General features: G+C 46.3%; 1 protein-coding gene across 1 annotated transcript in view; it reads right to left on the minus strand.

The window, feature by feature from the left end:
- Window positions 1–17,792, minus strand: part of TAOK1 (TAO kinase 1) — a 54,524-nt gene that overhangs the window by 20,228 nt on the left and 16,504 nt on the right. The window contains exons 2-4 of the mRNA XM_081890264.1: window positions 8,688–8,914; window positions 6,502–6,573; window positions 2,557–2,658 (exon numbers count right to left, since the gene is read on the minus strand). Of these exons, the coding sequence (XP_081746390.1) occupies window positions 2,557–2,658; window positions 6,502–6,573; window positions 8,688–8,819 (306 nt within the window). The 5' untranslated portion in view covers window positions 8,820–8,914. The remainder of the gene's footprint in view (window positions 1–2,556; window positions 2,659–6,501; window positions 6,574–8,687; window positions 8,915–17,792) is intronic.

The following is a 17,792-nucleotide window of genomic DNA, read 5'->3' on the forward strand; positions in this document are numbered from 1 at the left end:
TTTAAAGTATCTCACAAAAGGCACGTTTATCCTGATCTTCAGGAACATGACCCCCCTCTCCCCTCATGTTGATTGCTATTTATTTCATTTGTGTTTCACAAGTGCCTCCTATGAGGCATCCTGAACTCATTTCCAGGATTCATATGGACAGTTACATGCATAGAAAACCAACTGCATATATGATTTTAAAAAAAAACACACACATCCAGATTTAAACATATGAACAGTTTAAAGGAACAACAGCACATAGATAAAATCCACTCCACCCCCAAGACAGACACCAATGGGATAAATATTTCAGAAGCTTGTCAAAAGGGGAGGTGTCTTTTGCAGAGAAGGTGCCTGTGGGACCATCAGAAGAGTGTTCGAAAGGGCAGGTGCCACCACAATGAAGGCCCAGTTTCAAGACTGTGCAGAATGGAGCTCCTGATAGGATGAGACCTGCGGGATGCCCACTCCTGCCGGGTGCACTGAACTGTTGGGTGTGTAAGGGAGGTATCCTGGCTCCAAGCTGATATTTTTATTTATTAAATTCATATCTCACTCACAGGAGGAGGATAGTGCTCTTATGCTTGGGGTCCTGCTTGCATTTGGTTGCCCTTGTGAGAAGGATGCTGGATCTGATGGGCCATTGGCCTGCTCCAGCCAGGCTCTTCTTCGGGTCTTACCTTTTGTGCCAAAGGAGCCCAGGGCTCCACTAACCCTAGGAAGCAGGCTTATGCCACACCAAAGGTCCTTCCCAGCCTTCTGGACAGCGCCTTTGTCAGTGGATATTCAGCGGACTGAAACTGGGGTTTTCAACATGCAAAGCTTCTGCTCTGCTGTCTGAGCTGTGCCTACCCTCCCTAATCCAAGTGTTCTATAGTGGGACTTCCTCTCCTAGGACACAGGGATGCCAGCAACTGACTTTTGTTCTCAAAAGAAGAGGCTTATAATTTGGGTTTTGCACAAGTTGCCCCCTTTCTGTTGAAGCGAGAGAGCACATTTTTGTATTTCTTTAGGATTTAAAATTCCAGAGGAATCAATAAATCTCCTATCACACAGGCAGGGCATTATAACTAGAAATTCAGGCCAAATGGGAGAGAGAAAACTTCAAAGGCTTTTGGCTTAAGAGGGCAAGAAACCAGCTGAAAGTTTGGTCTCTTACTTGTGTCACGTGGGATTTAGCCAATCATCCAGAAGGCGCACTCACTGGCAGCCAGCTCCAGCAGATGTTTATGTAGAATCAAGACCCACTGATTTTTTTTTGGGGGGGGGGGTTACTTCCAAATAAGTAAGCAACTGGACTGCAACTTTGTGAGAGCCTTGTTGGAGGAAGACTGAAAAGCTGCTTCCACATTTGCTTAAATTTGAACAAGGGCTAAAGGGGCACTTTGGACTGGAGGTTTCTAGGCACACCCACCCTGGTATGTTAGGACCCCAGAGCCTTAAAGTGAAGCTAGATGATGGTTTTATGGGGCACTGTGTAGAGCACGGGTGGGGAAATATATACAGCCTCCCAGAGACTGCTGGAATCCCATCAGCCCTGACCATTGTCCATTCTGGCTTCTGGGAGTTGGGAGTCCCGAGACATCTGAAGGGCCACAAGCTTTGGGAAGCCGATAAAAAGACCACAAAGGCCTTCCATAGTGCAATTCTCAATAAAGAGTGGCCAAGAACTGGCTGAAAGCTAACGAAATATTTCATGAGCGATCTATACAATAGAGCAAATGTCTTATGCCGCTTCAGTTAGAGCAAACTCTTCTCATGAATACCATAAATCTCATCAAAGCTTTGATGCTGCGTTTTGTTTTCAAGAGAGATGCCTGGTATGATAGGAATCTTGCTGGAGCTTTGAGTCTCAAGCAAGAGTAGAAGCAGGGAATGAGTCTGATGATAAAACCATGCAAGGGGGTAAAATAAAAGGTAAACAGCTATCTCTAACATACAGGGTCAAAATTTTCACAAGCCAAGGGCACTGGATGACAAGAGTATTGCCTCAATAATCCAGTGAATGCCTGCTGGACAAAGAAGTTTACAGAAGCTCAAAAGATCATATATATATATATATGGCCTTAATGCCATATATACCCAGCAGGTCACTTCGTTCTGCAGGAGAGTTCCGCCTTAAGTCCCCAAAATATCAGACGTTGGCTCTACAGTAACTCAGAGAAGGGCTTTTAGTGCGGCAGCCCCAAGTTCTGTAGAATGGCAGTAGAGAAGTGTAGAGAAGTGACTAGCATCCACTATCTGAACAATTGAAGACGTTTTTGTTTAAACAAGCTGTCCCAGCTGAATAAGTCAGTCCCTTTCTTGGATGCTCATTTTGTATTGTTTTTAAAATGTACCTGTGGTTGTCTTTTTGTGCTGTTTTTAAGACTCACAGCTGTTTTTATGGCAATTCATACATTCATTCAATAGAATTGTAAAAAACTTTCAGGAGGTAACAACTGGGAAAAGGCAAGTGCTGGCGAAGTGTGTTGATTCAATACCTTCAGCCAGCAGACACACATTTCCTTTTTACACTGCTCAACACACACACATACCTCCACAAAGGGAAAGGAAAGATGCGCTTACCCATGCTGTATGCTCCCGCAAATAGCAGCCTTTGTATTCTATACTGTTTGGATGTTTAATTCTTTGTAGGAACTTGACTTCTTTAATGATATCCTGCCATTTCTACAAAAGGGAGAAAAGAAGGAGAAGGTCAAGCTTTACAGATGGGAGAAAATGTTTTTGGGGAATCGGAGACAGAGGGCAGGTATGATCTGACCAGGACAAATACATAAGCAGAGGACTAAGAAGATCAGAAGCAACAAGGCAGAGGAACGGACACATTCCTCTTCAGCCACCAGCTGCCCTTCTCCATTCAAGAACAAGATTCACTTAAGGCTTTATGTTCCCCCTTTCAGCTGACCTTTATAAACTTAAGTTAAAACATATTTATCCATATTTCAACCTGCCTTTCCTACTGACCCCCACTACTGAACCACTGGGTAGGAACTTCTTTTCTTTAGCCCAAGGGCTGCATTCCCTTATGGGTAACTTTATTGGGGGGGGGGACCGTTTGCCAGTGGTGGGCAGGGCCAGAGGCAAACCAGAACGGAGCAACGGATGCAACCCTTTCCTTTGTAGAGCAGCCCACAATTCAGTCGGGCAAATGTCAGAGGTCGCTTCGCCCACACGTCTTTCCATCCTCCATCCAGGCATGCAAGAGGCATCGGCACAATTCAAAGACTCGCCCCAGCCGGGCGAACGCCGCTGAGGGCACAGAGCAATGCCAGTGAGGGGTGTATCCTAGGGAGACTCCCAACAGAGAGGCCTGGCATTTGCCACCCACCCCACCCCCAGGCCTGAGGTCCCCAACCACGGTGTTCCATCTTTCTTTGCACAAGCAGCCCCTAATGCAGCTGCTGACGGAGGACAGAAACAATGATTGGCCACAAGCGTTACTCTGCTGCACCAAGAGCTCTTGCCTAAGCAGGAGTGTTGTGGCACAGATGGAATTCAGAGGAGTTCAGTCCTCTGATCAGCCACGTTGGCCCATGGGGGAAAATTGACACAGAGGGAGCTACTAAACCAAGTGCATCAATTTTGTTGAATTAATTAAACTAAATTGATTTAAGTAGATTTTGACTAAATATGCAATCAATTGCTTCTCTTATGAATTTTACAGTGTTATTATCTTCCTTAAAGGGTTGTGCAACCTGCTATTCTGAATAATTCCTTTTACAGGGTAGGGGGCACTGGGAATGAGTTTATGGAGCCAAGGGGGTGGTGGCCCCAAAAAAGTTTAGGAACCTCTGCTTTAGCTGATCCTGAACTGAGCTGGTGTGTGTGTGTGTGTGTGTGTGTGTAATAGATGACCTCCAACTCTTATGACTGCAAGAACGGAGGAGAAGGTAGCTGCATTTCACCCTTCAGTGTTGCTGGCATGATGATTAAATGTAACTGCAACTTAAGCTGCCTTCTCTTTCGGCAAGAGAGGAGCAATCTAGAAAGAGTTTTTAAACTGTGTTTTTCAAAACAGACACACACACCCGCCCACTGGAGACAATCCAGCCTTATTTCTGAAGCGGGCGCCATGTGCTTCATTCATGTGAACAGAGTATTTATAGCCCAATAGTAATTAAATCAGCAGGATGAGAAACAGGTATAAATTAGACTTTCACCATTGCATGGTTAAACAAGATGCACAAGGCTTCGGGAACAGAATAAAAATGGAATGTGGGAGGCTGGTGTGGGGAAAACAGAGAAAGGACTCCTAGTTCTGCAGTACCTCAAGACACAGGTAGGAGAAAGGCCACTAAAAGGCATTTTTACATGGCAGGCAGGCATCTTACTCTACATTCACCCTGAAGCGTTCAGCACCAGGGCAAGTTCAGAGCAGGATGTGGTTGTTTTGTTTTGGTTTTTGTGTAAAAAATATAAGTCCTCACAGCCCAGATAGAGTGCTGTTGTGTGAACCCCTGCTGGTAGCTGACACTCCATGTCACATACCTCTGCTTTTCTCCTTTCCCCTCTTGCAGTGATCACTAAGCCTCAGAAGCTGTACTTAACAGCCAAATGGGCTTTTAATGTGCCAGACTTCAGGCACAAGGCCAGCAAGAAGCAGCAACTAGGCTGTTCTGCCCTGGCCTTCTGCCCTCACCAAGCCTCAGAGCCTGCTGGCACCTGGGCTCTTCACCTGCCGTTCTGAAAACATGTTCAGTTATTCCATAGTGAAAATAAAATGTTTTAACAATAACTGATCTTTGGTGCACAGGATGCACCCCCATTCTACTGACAAAACTGAATAAATAGCTCTGTTCTGTTAAGGCAGAAGTAGCAAACCTCAGGCCCTGCACCTCACCAGCCCTGTTTTGCACCCTCCTTGAGTGTTGTTGTCAGGGTGGACTGTGTCCTTAAACACTGATAATGCATCTTGCTTGTCTGGACAGAGGATGGAGGGTGTGTATGTGTAGAAAGCAGCCTACGGTTCAAAAGTAGAAGTTTAGATTTGCAGCTCCACCCACCACCACCATGTGCCCCCCCACGAAGATTTCCATAAAGGGAATGCAGCCCTTAGGCTGAAAAGCAGGCAAGGGAAGCTCCAGTTCATACAAAATCCAGACAGGGCTGCAGTTCTTGAAACACAGCATAACATTAAAATCTCCACACGTCCTTTCAAACATGAAGCTAAAGGGTCTTCAGCCAAGGATCTAGAACTCAAGCGGATCTAGGGTTGCCAGGAGAGTGGGTGACATTCCTAACCTCCAAGGCTTGCTCTTGCTGGTAGCGCTCAAAGCCGACCTTAATCTGCCTGGCCTGCAAATTTTCCCACGCTCACACCGTTCCCCCACTGCATCTTTCTGAAGTTCCTTGGGATGGATTTGTTCAAAGCAAAGAGCCAGAAAGGGAGAGAGGAGCTTCTGCTTGATCTGCCTTTGATTAAATTCTGCAGGCAAGCAAGCTCTGCTGTCTGAGCTGGTGCCTCTGCTGCATTCATGTCTACCATTCCTAGCAAGTTTTCTTTAGTTAGCTAGCCAGGCGATGGGGCTTTGGGTGTTTTGTTTTGTTTTTAAGCAGAATTTTAGAATGGAATGTCGAAGGCCAAAGAGGAAAGCCAACGTGCGCTTAAGTCAGAATACCACAGCACTAGGTTCGTTTCAGCTTTTGCAATTGATGTTATAACAACATGCATTTTGCACAAAGAGGCCCTTTTTAGGTTGTAGGACAGCTGATCAGTCCCCGGCTAATTCCACACGGAGAAGCAACAAGACTCAAGAAATCCCAGGAGCATCTCTTGTGGCACTTCTTTCCAACTTCATCGCTAAGGGTGCAATCTGGAAGGATGTGTGGTCCTGCCTACAAATAAAGCTTCTCTGAATGGCATTCAACTGATCCCCAAGAATCCCAGCTCCTGCCTGGGTTTTTGAAAGCACACTTCTACTCTTCATGATATAAAGTTTAAAGACAGGGGGAAATGACCTCTTAAAGGCTCAGGGAGGAGGGCAGGAAAATGTTTCTTGTGTTCAGGGACAGAACAATCTTTTCCACACTTCATCTCTCTGGCTCCCTCCTCAGAATTCCAAACACCACAGGTCCCTCACCTGCTGCCTACCTGGATCCCTGAAGCCCTATTCCCCTCCTCTTCTAGCACAGACTGAATTTTCCCATTATGACAGAGTCCCTAGAGACACTGACTACTCAAAGATACTGGTTACTACAGCTCTTTATATTTGTTTTGTATATTCATTCTGCGTGCAGTTCAACTAGTGAAGTGTTGAAGGGAACATTCTGGAGAAAGAACCCTGAGGAGTTCCTGTCACCCCAATGGTTACAGAGCTTAAATCAGCTTCCCCTCCCACAAAATCTTGGTGCTGGACTACAACTCCCCTCACCCCTGACGATTAGCCGTGTTACTGTTGCTAATGGGAGTTGTAGTCCAAAACCTGTGAAGGGCACCAGGTTGGCAGAGACTGGCTTGAATGAACTCACGTCAGCAGATGCAGCACAACCATTCACAAACACCTCACGTACCTCGTTGGATTGCTTCCCACTGTAAGACATTTTCTTGATGGCCACCACTTCATTGGTGCGCACATCATGTGCCTGCAATGTACAAAACAAACAAACCAATAACCACAATGCTGTCACAGCGTTTATTCTGCTAGCAAAAGATCCCACCAAATTGAAATCCAACATATCAGGACTCAAACCCACAGTAGGTCTTGAAGCTGGAACATGGGGATGTTGGGGAATAGACTGCAGTCAGCACCCAGGACTGGTCAGAGGAAGGGAGCTTCCCAGTGAAAAAAGTCTCTGAGCTGTGCACTAGAGCAAGCAAGACCTCTTGAATCCTGCAGAGTCTGCTGGGTCAGACTCACTTCCCAGCCTAGGCAGCAAGCTCTTTGCTGTTGCTGCTGCCAGTGCTGGGGATAGACTGCCTTTGCCTCTGCGAGGATCCAGGTCTGACAGCTGGCCATTTGGGAACCGCCTCTTGACCACAGGTGCTAATCAAGCAGCCCCAGCATGGCTCTGGACCTCTGCAGGTGTGCCACACAATTAAAGCCTCCATAGGCAAAGCACACAACTACCGTCTCTGGCAATGACACCCCCTGAACAAGGTGAGGAAGTGGGCTTGGCCTGGCAAGTAACTAGAAAGGACCAAAATGCGAAATGTCATTTATTGCAGGGTAGACACAAGAATCTGCATTACTGGCAGACTCCACGGAGTCTGAGTACTAACATGACGTAATGGCTGGGCAATACCCTGTTTATGAGCCAGGGGGTGGGGAACCACTTTTGATTTGGTGGGACAACAGGGCTCAGTTAGAAGGAGCAAGGGAAGGTGCTGGAAAAGACTGTTCAACATTTTTATCTAATTTGCTTAGCTCCTCATTCAAAATCAACATGATTAACAGAAGCCACAAAAAGAGAAGAAAGCTTGAGGGTGTCCGAGGCCAGAATGGATCCTGTATCCCTAATATTTTATGCCTGTATCCCTAATTTTATTAGGAATTTAATCCTTCTTGGGAGGAAACTGACCATTCTGAGGCTTCTCTCAAATTCCAAAAGCTGGCTGACAAAAGGGACAAGGGGCTAAGAATTTAGGAGAAGGACCCAGAAGTCCAGCCTTTTGTGTGTGCATGTTTGCATTCTCAACCTGCAAGGCCTCAAGAACAGCCAGAGTTAAAATTCCAGGTCGCTTGGTTCAGAGCGTGCCCAGCCTCCCTCAGGACCACACGCTGCAGTGCTCTAGCAAGTGCAAGGAGCTTGCAGGGGGGTGGGGTGACAATTCCCAGCTGTGTTCCACAATGCCACACTGACAATAGATGCCAGTACGCAGCCTTGCAAAGCATCTCCACTTCCACACAACACACTTTTGTTAGGTCCACTATTGTTCCAGGGAGGCCCTCCTCGTCCCCGACAAGGACACTGGAGTTGAGTACTAATAGCCTCAATGACAAACCTCTAATTCAAGACGAACCGGAAACAAAGCAAAGCCCTCACTATCCCTGCTCCTGTGACATGGGTCACAAGGAAGACACACACACACCTCCCGATTGCACTTGTCAAGGCCTCCATGGCTTGAGCCAGCTGTGTGCGTGCACCCACTCTTTCAGACAGTCAAAGCTATAGTGCCCCCACCCTCAGAGCACCTTAGTAAACATGGGATCAGTCTACATGGCCTTTTTTTCTATTCCTGCCCTTAAATAAAATGTAGACCCTCTGAGGGGAGATCTACTCAACAACTAAAGTGGGAGAGAAAAAGAGGGGGGCAAATGAATCAAGAGCTGTGCAAAAGAAGCAGGCGCAGGAGCAGAATAACTCAGCATCTGAATAACTCAGCATTAATGAAGATACAGCCAATAGCAGAGTAAGAGGTCAATGGGCCCTTAGTGTGCATAAAAACTTAATGAGAGCCCTGCTGGATCAGGCCAGTGGCCCATCTAGTCCAGCATCCTGTTCTCATACTGGCCAATCAAATGCCTGTGGGACCTGAGCACACAAGAGAGAGTGCTCTCCGCTCCTGCAGTTTCCAGCAACAGGCATTCAGAAGGATTATTGCTTCTGACTGTAGAGGCAAAGCACAACCATCATTAATGTTCATTAGTGGTGCCATGTGAGGCAAGTGACACCTTGCGATTGCCAATAGCTAGCTGTGAGTTTATTATTTTCCATGTGCCCCACAGCACCTCCATGCCCAACCCCAGCTCTCTTACAAAATAAACAGCTCCAAAGCTTCCATGGCCGATCTCTCGGAGATCCGTGAAGAGCTTCTCTGGATCTTCTTTGAAGAAGAGCTCTGCAATCTCGGGGTCCTTCAGGCTGCCCGCTCGGCTGGTGGATGGCATTCTGCTGGGCAGTTAGCCAACTGACTATCTGGGTTTAAAGTGCCACCTCGACCCTGGGCTCATCTGTATGAATGGAGCCTTTTCAGCATGGATCACTGCAAGGATACAGGGGAGAGAAAAGGCAGCATGTTACAGGAAGGGAAATCAAAATACAGGTAACACCAAATCCTCGGCCAACCGCTGCAGCATTGCAAAGGTTCTCTTTGCACAAGGCGTCCACTACAGTCCACGCTGCAAGGTGCTTTCAGGGGAAGGAGATCCTGAATGCCACCAGATTGTGTCTATGCAGGAATCCAAAGCAGGCACTCCTATTCATTTACTAAATTTATATCCCACCCTTCCTCCAGGCAGCAACACTGCATCATTGTCCTGTAGGCTATTCAGAGACTGGGCTCAGAGCTCCCACAATGCACAGCAAACAAACTGGGGTCTTCCTCTTTAAGGGTCACACATGGAAGTCCAAGGTGCATTTGCTAGCATCTCTATGAAGGATCTGCAGTAGCAGGGCTGGAAAGCCGGAGGGAGAATTGGTGAGTTGTTGTCAGTCAAAGCAGACAATCCTGGGCTAGGGATCAATGGTCTGACTCTGCCCAAGTGGTGTGCATCCACTTTTCAATGCATGCTGCTTCTCCCAAATTAGAACAGCACTTGCATAAATCAGGCATGCCTAGATCTACCTAGATGGATTACACAATTAAAACTCATACGCAACCAGATCTTCAACACTGTAACTGTATTCCCAGTACCACATCAGATCAGCAAACCCTGTTTCTATAGCAATGGAGGCAGAAATGTAGAAACGGTGCAGTCAAATCTGACAGATCTTTAAGACCTTCGTTTCTACCCACCCCTTCATATGCATATTCACATTCTTGCTAGCCAAACATAAAAAAGATAATGTCAGAACCCATTTCAAGAGGAATTAACCCCATGATTTCATATAAAATTTGGGAGGGGAGATTCCAAACAGAAAACAACTGCTAATTCTCCAAGGGCAGCAACCAAACTGACTTTACAGCAATTTCCAAACCCAGCCAATATTGTAAGTGTCTAGAAACCACCACACCACACTTTTAGTCTACCCCAACCTAAAGCCTTCTCCCTGGCTTTTTAAGTTATTGGGCCGGGGTGGAGAAATTCAGGTCCCTGAGGGCCAAATCCAGCCCTCCATACCTCTCTCCCCCCAGGCCCTGATTCACACCCCACTTGAGTGTTTCTGGCTGGAGAAGTGTGACTGAACTCTGATAGCACCCTCTTGCTTGCCTGGATGTAGGACAGAGATGGACATGCAATTTGTTTGTGTCTGTAGAAACTAGCCTGCTGCTCAAGGCTGAAAATTTATACCTGTTGCTCCACCCACTCTTGCCTTTGGCCCAGCCCACCACTGGCATGCAGTCCTGGGAAGGCTCCCCAGGAGGGACTGCTGCCCTCAGACTGAAAAGGGGCCCCACCTCTGAACAGGGCCTTTAAGGGAAGGTAGTGACTGATTGAGCTGGGTACAAGCTCCCCTCTGATGTTCCCCTTTCAAGCTCAGTTTTGCACACGATCCGGATCAGGTCCCCAGAACAGGTGGGGTGAGGGCTACTGGAACTGTGCCTCCCCTTCCACCCGTGGCCAAATAACAAGGCTGATTGTGGAAGGAACACACTGCACACAGCCAAAAGAATTAGGTGCAAGCTAGCCAGGCCCCATGGAAAGCATGCTATCTGCCACATTCCTCACATAGGAGGGAAAAGTCCAACAATGCTACAACTTAATCCTCACTCTGAAGAAGGAATTTAAGATTATAGAACACTTTTTTGCATTTACAGTCCATTTCTAAAACAAACAATAAACAGAAGCATCAAGCAGAAGAAAGGGTGGGGTGAGGCGCTGATAAGTGACAGCACACTCCGTATTACTGGGAGAAATTCTTCCTGGCTCAAAAAGTAATGAGGTCATATTCCATCTTTAAGCAGCACTGGATCCTTACAAAAAAGACATTGTTCAGGATGCAAATGCTGCAATCCCACAAATGCCCTTCTGCTGCCCCCCACCCTGCTCGTATCTGTTTGTGTTAACCAGAGAGAAGAGGGCTTCACACACCTGCCTCTGGGCAAGGCTATGTACTCCCTGGGTAAACAGATCTACGTTCAAGAGGTAGCATCCATGGCCTGCTCCCATCCACAACCACCACCGCGATGTGGATGAGCTCTGAGTCACCAAGAGACAGGGCAGCAACAAGCTTCCAATGCTAGCCAACACTGTTCAAGCAGAGTCCTCCCAAGACACAGCCCATTCACTTACGGAGGAAACAAGCACTTTGTGGCCTTACAAAATGTCCCCAAAAATGTATGCACGTTTGACTCAGCTGCAGGAGGGTAACCTAAGGTTACCAGACGTCTCCGTTTCCCGGGGACAGTACCCGGGGATTTACAAATCAGTCCCCATACAAAATCTGATGAAGTTGAAAAGTGTCCCCGGATTCATTAAAAAAAAATCAGGTAAACTTAGGGTAACCTACTATTCTGGTCACTCAGTTTATGACTGATCCAATGCCTTTGTGTAAAGCTTAAAAGCAGATCCACCAACTCTCCAGCTCTCATTTGAAATTCCCAGTTCCAAAGGGAAATTCTCCAGGCAGCTGACATCACCAAAGCCAATTTCACAATAAAAACAGGGGGGAACGTTCAGAAAGGAAACAACAAAACAATGGAAGCAAACACACAGCAAATTAAACTGACAAATACAACAAAAAGTATTTGCTAAGTAGCAGGTAAAAAGTTGTTTGTTTTTTTAAAAAAGGTCCTGGAACTGAATGGAGCTCAATAAATTTTCCAGCAAAAGGAATTCCACATCCTGAGTAACATCAGCCACACCCTTAAAGGCAGTGGAGGCTGGTCCATTAGGATCACAAGGACCCCCCCACCTGCCCTCTTTCTCAGGGGGTCCCCACCAGCTGCCTCCTCAGCTTCAATGTTGCCCTTATGCATCTCAGTGGGGGGGGGGGAGAGAAAGCTGGAGGGGGGAAGAGGACTCTGCTCGTCATTGGCTTTGGCAACATCTCCTATTGTCTCCCTGCCCAACCATACCAGCCATTGCGGCCCATTGGTGCCTCAGCAGTTAGCAGAATGTGTAAAAGGGCCTCAACGGGTTATCAAAATTGACAGGTAGTTTCAAATAGAAGTCATGGTCCTTGACATATCATGTCCCTAGCAGGGGCAGAGAAAAAACAAAAAAATTTCCTTCCAGTAGCACCTTAAAGACCAACTAAGTTAGTTCTTGGTATGAGCTTTCGTGTTTTGACTATGGCAGACCAACACGGCTACCTATCTGTAACAGGGGCAGAGAAGTCAGTTTCCTTTGTTGCCATGGCTGCCTAACGTGAGTTTTAGCCAGGGGTCAGCAAACTTTTTCAGCAGGGGGCTGGTCCGCTGTCCCTCAGACCTTGTGGGGGACCGGACTATGGGGGGGGGGTTTGAACGAATTCTGATGTCCCACAAATAACCCAGAGATGCATTTTAAATAAAAGGACACATTCTACTCATGTAAAAACACGCTGACTCCCGGACCGTCCGCAGGCCAGATCCAGCCCCCAAGCCTTAGTTTGCCTACCCATGTTTTAGCTCATCTTGGGTCAAGGTCACCACAAGGTTTTCTTCTGTGATTCCAGACACCTTCATCTGAATCTCTGCCATCGGCTGCCCAGAAACCAGGTGGAAGCAGATCTGACTTTAACCAGGGGCGTCAAGGATCATATCCCCAATCCCAACCCACTAAAAACCCTGTACTTAATGCTTCGTAATTTAATGATTACCTTTCACTCCATTTACCATGAAACAGAAAGCACCTGTTTCATATTGGACTAAGAAATATTTTTGAGAGCAGGTGAGTGGCTGGGTTCACAGAATAAAGCCATATTAAACTTTGCATGACAAAGAAAGAGGGAGTAGCTGTTATGAGTCTGTGGCTTTAGCCATTACATTATTTTATGACCAATGGTTTTTTGATTAATGTGCAAGCTCTTTTTCTAACTGCTGTTAGAAATATCCCTGCCCACTCCTGAAGGGTTGCTTAAGAGTTTGGCCTAGCAAGGCCATCCCCATGGCACCACTGCCTTTAATAGGGCATCTGGTGTACCAGGAGAATGATAAACAATGAAGCTTTTGCAGTAAATTGCAGGAGAATTCAGGGATCCCATGAAAAACGACTTGAATGAACTAGATCCCCTTGTGCACAGCAAGAAAAAAATATTTCCTTTGGGTTGGGGAGGGTGTCACGTTGCGGATCCCCAAACATTAAATTGATATTCTGCACAAACATTTTAAGACTGGTTGTCATTTTGAGTACCACATGTTTTCACAGTTGGTTCTGTTGTACGCTAGTTTCATTTCTTTGACAGTTAAATCTAATAACTCCAAAATCTCCTGGCCTCTTTGAGGCATCAGTGCAGCTTACCAGTTTTGATTTTTATTTAACTTATTAAGAAAGCTCTTGCTGTCTGGTCTACTTTCTGCTAAAGGAAGCTGGTATAAGTCATAAAATTACGTTATTAAAAAGTAATATACAGCTTGGATGATATAACTGACTATGGTCATATAATTCTTTTCAAAATGGGACACTTTTAGTCCACATGCTCTGGAGCTACTCTAAGATGTCAATGCCCTTACTACATCTCCAACACTTATTATGAGGATGAAGCCCCAGTTTAAGATGCTTGGAGACCAGTGGGTCCTGAGCATCATTTTCTGTTGAATTAGCCTACCTGCCCTCCCTCCCTTTGATAAAAAAGGAAAGATTGGAGGGATGAGGGCTTGGGGGGGGCTTTCCATGGGGAGGCAGATGGAGGGGAGAAGATTTAGCTGGCTACCTTATGCTAAAATGGAAGGTTGGATACTGTGTGAGAATGGTGCAAAGGATGTTTGTCAGTAAGCAGTGCAAGCAAATGCATGTCTACTCACAAGCAAGCCCTACTGAATTTAATGGGGCTTGCTCCCAGGAAAGTAGAAGTTTAGTTGAACTTATTAGGGCTTATGCACACACAGATTCCACTTAGACCTCCGAGTGGGGAAGCAGATGCAACCTGACTAGTAAATCACTTAAACTACTCTTAAATTAGTTGAAAATATATTAAATAAATTATATGGAAGTTTATTTAATATTTTTAATAAATCTACTACTTATTTACATTTTAAAGTCCTCAACCGCCATGGGAAGGCCCGGCGCGGCCCTCCACCACCCCAGGAAGCTCTCCACTGCCCTAGGGAAGTGCAGTGCAGCTTCAGCCTAACAGAAAGGTGCGATGGGGCCCTCCACCTCTGTGGGGATGCCCAGGGAGGCCCTCTACAGCTGCAGGAAGGCCCATCAAGGCCCTCTGCTGCTGTGGGGATGCCCACAAAGCCCTCCGCTCCCATGGGGAAGTGCAGCAGGGCCCTCCACCACTCTGGATTGGCCCAGAAAGGCCCTCCATCAACATGGACAGGCGTGGTAAGGCTCTCCGCTGCTGTGGATAGGTGCAGTTATCTAAAACTTCTGGAGGGTCTGGAAAGGCTGTACTATATGCTCACTATCAAATCCAGAAACGGTTGTAATAATCGGCAAAGCAATATTTCAGGTTTGTCCTAAAGCCGGGATGGCCCTCCAGATGGTGCTAGAATGCAGCTCCCATCACCCCTCTCCAATGGTCATGCAGGCTGCTGGGAGATGGAGGCCAACAACCTCTGGGAAATGCCAGGTTAGCCACCTCGGTCTGAAGTCTAACCCTAACCCAATTGGGCACCTCAGGTGACACTGCACCAGTTGGTATTGTTTGCTTATTTATCAGATGCCCATAATCTCTCAGTGCTGCACAATAACACAATTTAAAAACACAAATCCCACACAATGTAATCAGACACAATGCAACACTTAAATCCAATCAAAAAAGGCAGCCGGACTCAAAATGGAGAGTAAGCATAATGCTGGCTCCGTCATTTAACCTAATCCCACAGAAAGCTCAAACAGACTACTCTCAGGATTTGGCAAAACACACACACACACACAGAACACACATCCTAATTGGAGAGATTGCATCAAGGAATCCTATGTGCCCTTCCTGTAGCTTCTCAGAGAAGTTATTCCAAAGTAAAATAAATATTCTGAAGGAGAAAACCAAAGCTATTGTAAAGAGAGTCTGACGTCTCTCAATGGACTCCCTTGCCTGCTTTGCCTAGACTTAAACCAAGGGTGAGGAGCCTTTTTCTGCTGAGGGCCACCTTCTCTTCAAAGGATCACATGCCTACATACTCTCAAACACCCCAATAACCATTATCAGAGTTCAAGGACACATTCCAGAAACATCAAGGAGGGTAAAGGTCCAGCTGTTGAAGGGTGTGGCCTGAGGAGTTCCAAAGAACCACACAGAGAGCCCCAGAGGGCCACATTCAGCCCCTGGGCTAGAGGTTTCCCACCCCTTGACAGACCCAGAGCAGGGAAGAAATCAGGAAAAAAACCTTTCAAATTCAGGAGAGACAATATGTTCAGTTTTTCCATGAGTTCAAGGCAAAAATTATTTACCAATCTCACTTGTCACTGTTACAGAGGAGTGGGCTCGGACTGACACCTGAAAGAATCTGGAGACTGGGAAAAAGAACTGAGGATCAGAGAAAAGAACTGAATAGATTGAGGTTTCCACAATGGACTCCTAAATGAAGTTGTCATCTTTTAATGTCTCAAAGTGCTCTGCCCAGGAAGCTGGCCCTTACAGAAGGGACTGCGGCCTGTGCTAGGAGAGGAGAAGCCTTGGGGGCCTTATAGGCTTGCATAACACAAACTTTTACCCACCTTGATAAAGATGCTGTCTCAACCTTTTTGCCTGCGTTTATTGTGTTCTGACAGGTTACAAATAATGACACATCTGTCCTAAAAGGACCCAGCCTGGAGCTGAAAGTCCCAACTGTCCAAACATCTCATCTGCTCTCCCTTCTTCAGAATGAGGAGAGTGACCATGAAACATGGAAATCCAGGTATGGCCAATGGCCAATCTTAAAGCCCCCACCCCTCCCCAAATTCCAATACTCTACCTGTTACAGTGAAAGTGAAAAAGGCAAGAGAGAATTGACTAAGCAAATTGGCTTAAAAGCTGGATTAGTTACAGGGCCACATTTAAATACCAGAAGGAAATACGTGGCCTGGGGTGAGGAGGAGCATCACATCTCTCCTAAGCACAACGCACATGGATTCATGCATGAGTGTAGTCACCCTGGTGCAGCAGAGTATTGGGTTTAAATCAACTCAGGCTATCTCACTGAAGAACAAACCAATCCAGATTGTGCCACTGGGAGGACAAGTTGGATCTGCAACAAAACACTGCAGTGTGTCAAGAGCAGCAAGGACAGTTCCTGCCCCCCTCAACCCCCACCTCTCCTCCAGGGTACTTTTCTTAAACTGTCAGGGACTTGAGCAGGCTAATTCCCTTAACTTCCCTGCCCCCTTCTCTAACCTCCCGCAAGTTGCCACCTCACCATCCAGAGAAGCCTATTTCATATTTTGAGCTTTGGGGGAAGCACAGAAAGAGAGGCCTGCTGAACAATTTCTTGATATGTCTGCTGTGTCTGAAGACAAAGAGCCCATTATTAGAGTGCCAAAGTAACAGACCAAAGGTCAAAGATGTGCTGGTTGAGTGCCTTGTTATTTCCTGGCTTCATGGAGGAGCCTCAGATTGGCATCCATAATCAATATATCCTGCTGCTCTGTCCCTGAGGTCCCCCACTTTTGGCTAAAGATTTGCCCACCCACTAGGTCAAGGAAGCAGCAAGATGAGACAAATCTTGCAGGAAACCTTTGGCTCTGCAGGTGTTACTGAATTACAACTCCCATCATCCCTGCCTCCTGTTTTCTGCTATCAAACAACTGAAGGAAGGAAGCCCATGGCAGGGCCCTGATATGTGAAACAATGGATCCCTAAAGGAGGGTGACTATTTTGATCTTGATTGACCTCTTGTGTTGAATTCTGTTGATCAAGGTCAACAGTCTAAATTCCCTGTTTGGAGGCAGAATTATCTGGTGCGCCATTGAGTACAGAAGCACCCCCAGGTGTTGTATTAATTGGAATGGTTGGGAAAGGGGGGAGGGGGAGTGTTCCATTTGACCAGGAAGACAGCTTCTAGTGCTGGACTTGAAGCTGGGAGACTGGCGTTCAATTTCCCACTGAGCTATGAAACTCATTAGGTCACCTTCAGCCAGTCATCATCTCTCAGTCTAACCTACCTCACAGGGTTGTTTTTAACATAAAATGAGAAGAGGAAGAATCTTGTATGCCACCTTGAGCTCCTTGGAGGAAAGAAGGGATACTACTACTACTACTACTACTACTACTACTACTACTAATAATAATAATAATAGTGAGGCAAATTACTTATGGACATGCTAGGTATGGCACTTTCACACCAAGCAATCTCAAGTGGCAGGTGGTAAAGACAGGAAGCAAAGATCATCTGTAGGGCACTTGATCTGTATGCAGATTGTGCCATGTTCCATCTCTAGGTAGGGTTTGGGAAGAGCCCTGTCTGATTTTCTCCATCAGTCAACATTTGTAAGTCACCATGGGTGAAGTGGAGAGCTCTACAAGGTTAAACCTGATAGCGAGAACGCACTGAGACAAAGCAAGGAAACCTCTGATGCAATATTCTCATGGGCACAGGGAAATAAGCATCTCTTCATGCAATGAAAACCACCCAAGGGTACCATTGTGGAGGAGAGCAGACCTCTATGTCACAGGAAGATTCCTGCACATTCTCCTTGAGGACTAATGCTGTACACCACAACTCTCTCATCTAGTGGGACTGTCTATATAATGCACGCCTAGGATAATCCTAAAATGTTCCGGAAGGGTAAGAAAGTTGATTTTCCTATGCGATTTTTATTATTATATGGCAATCTGTTAATAACAAATTGTATCCAGCTAAATTCTACTTAGAGAAAATCCCATGAAATTAAGGGGTCTATGGTTGAAAT

Source organism: Podarcis melisellensis (genome assembly GCF_964234715.1).
Source record: "Podarcis melisellensis genome assembly, chromosome: 15".
Classification (NCBI taxonomy): Eukaryota; Metazoa; Chordata; class Lepidosauria; order Squamata; family Lacertidae; genus Podarcis; species Podarcis melisellensis.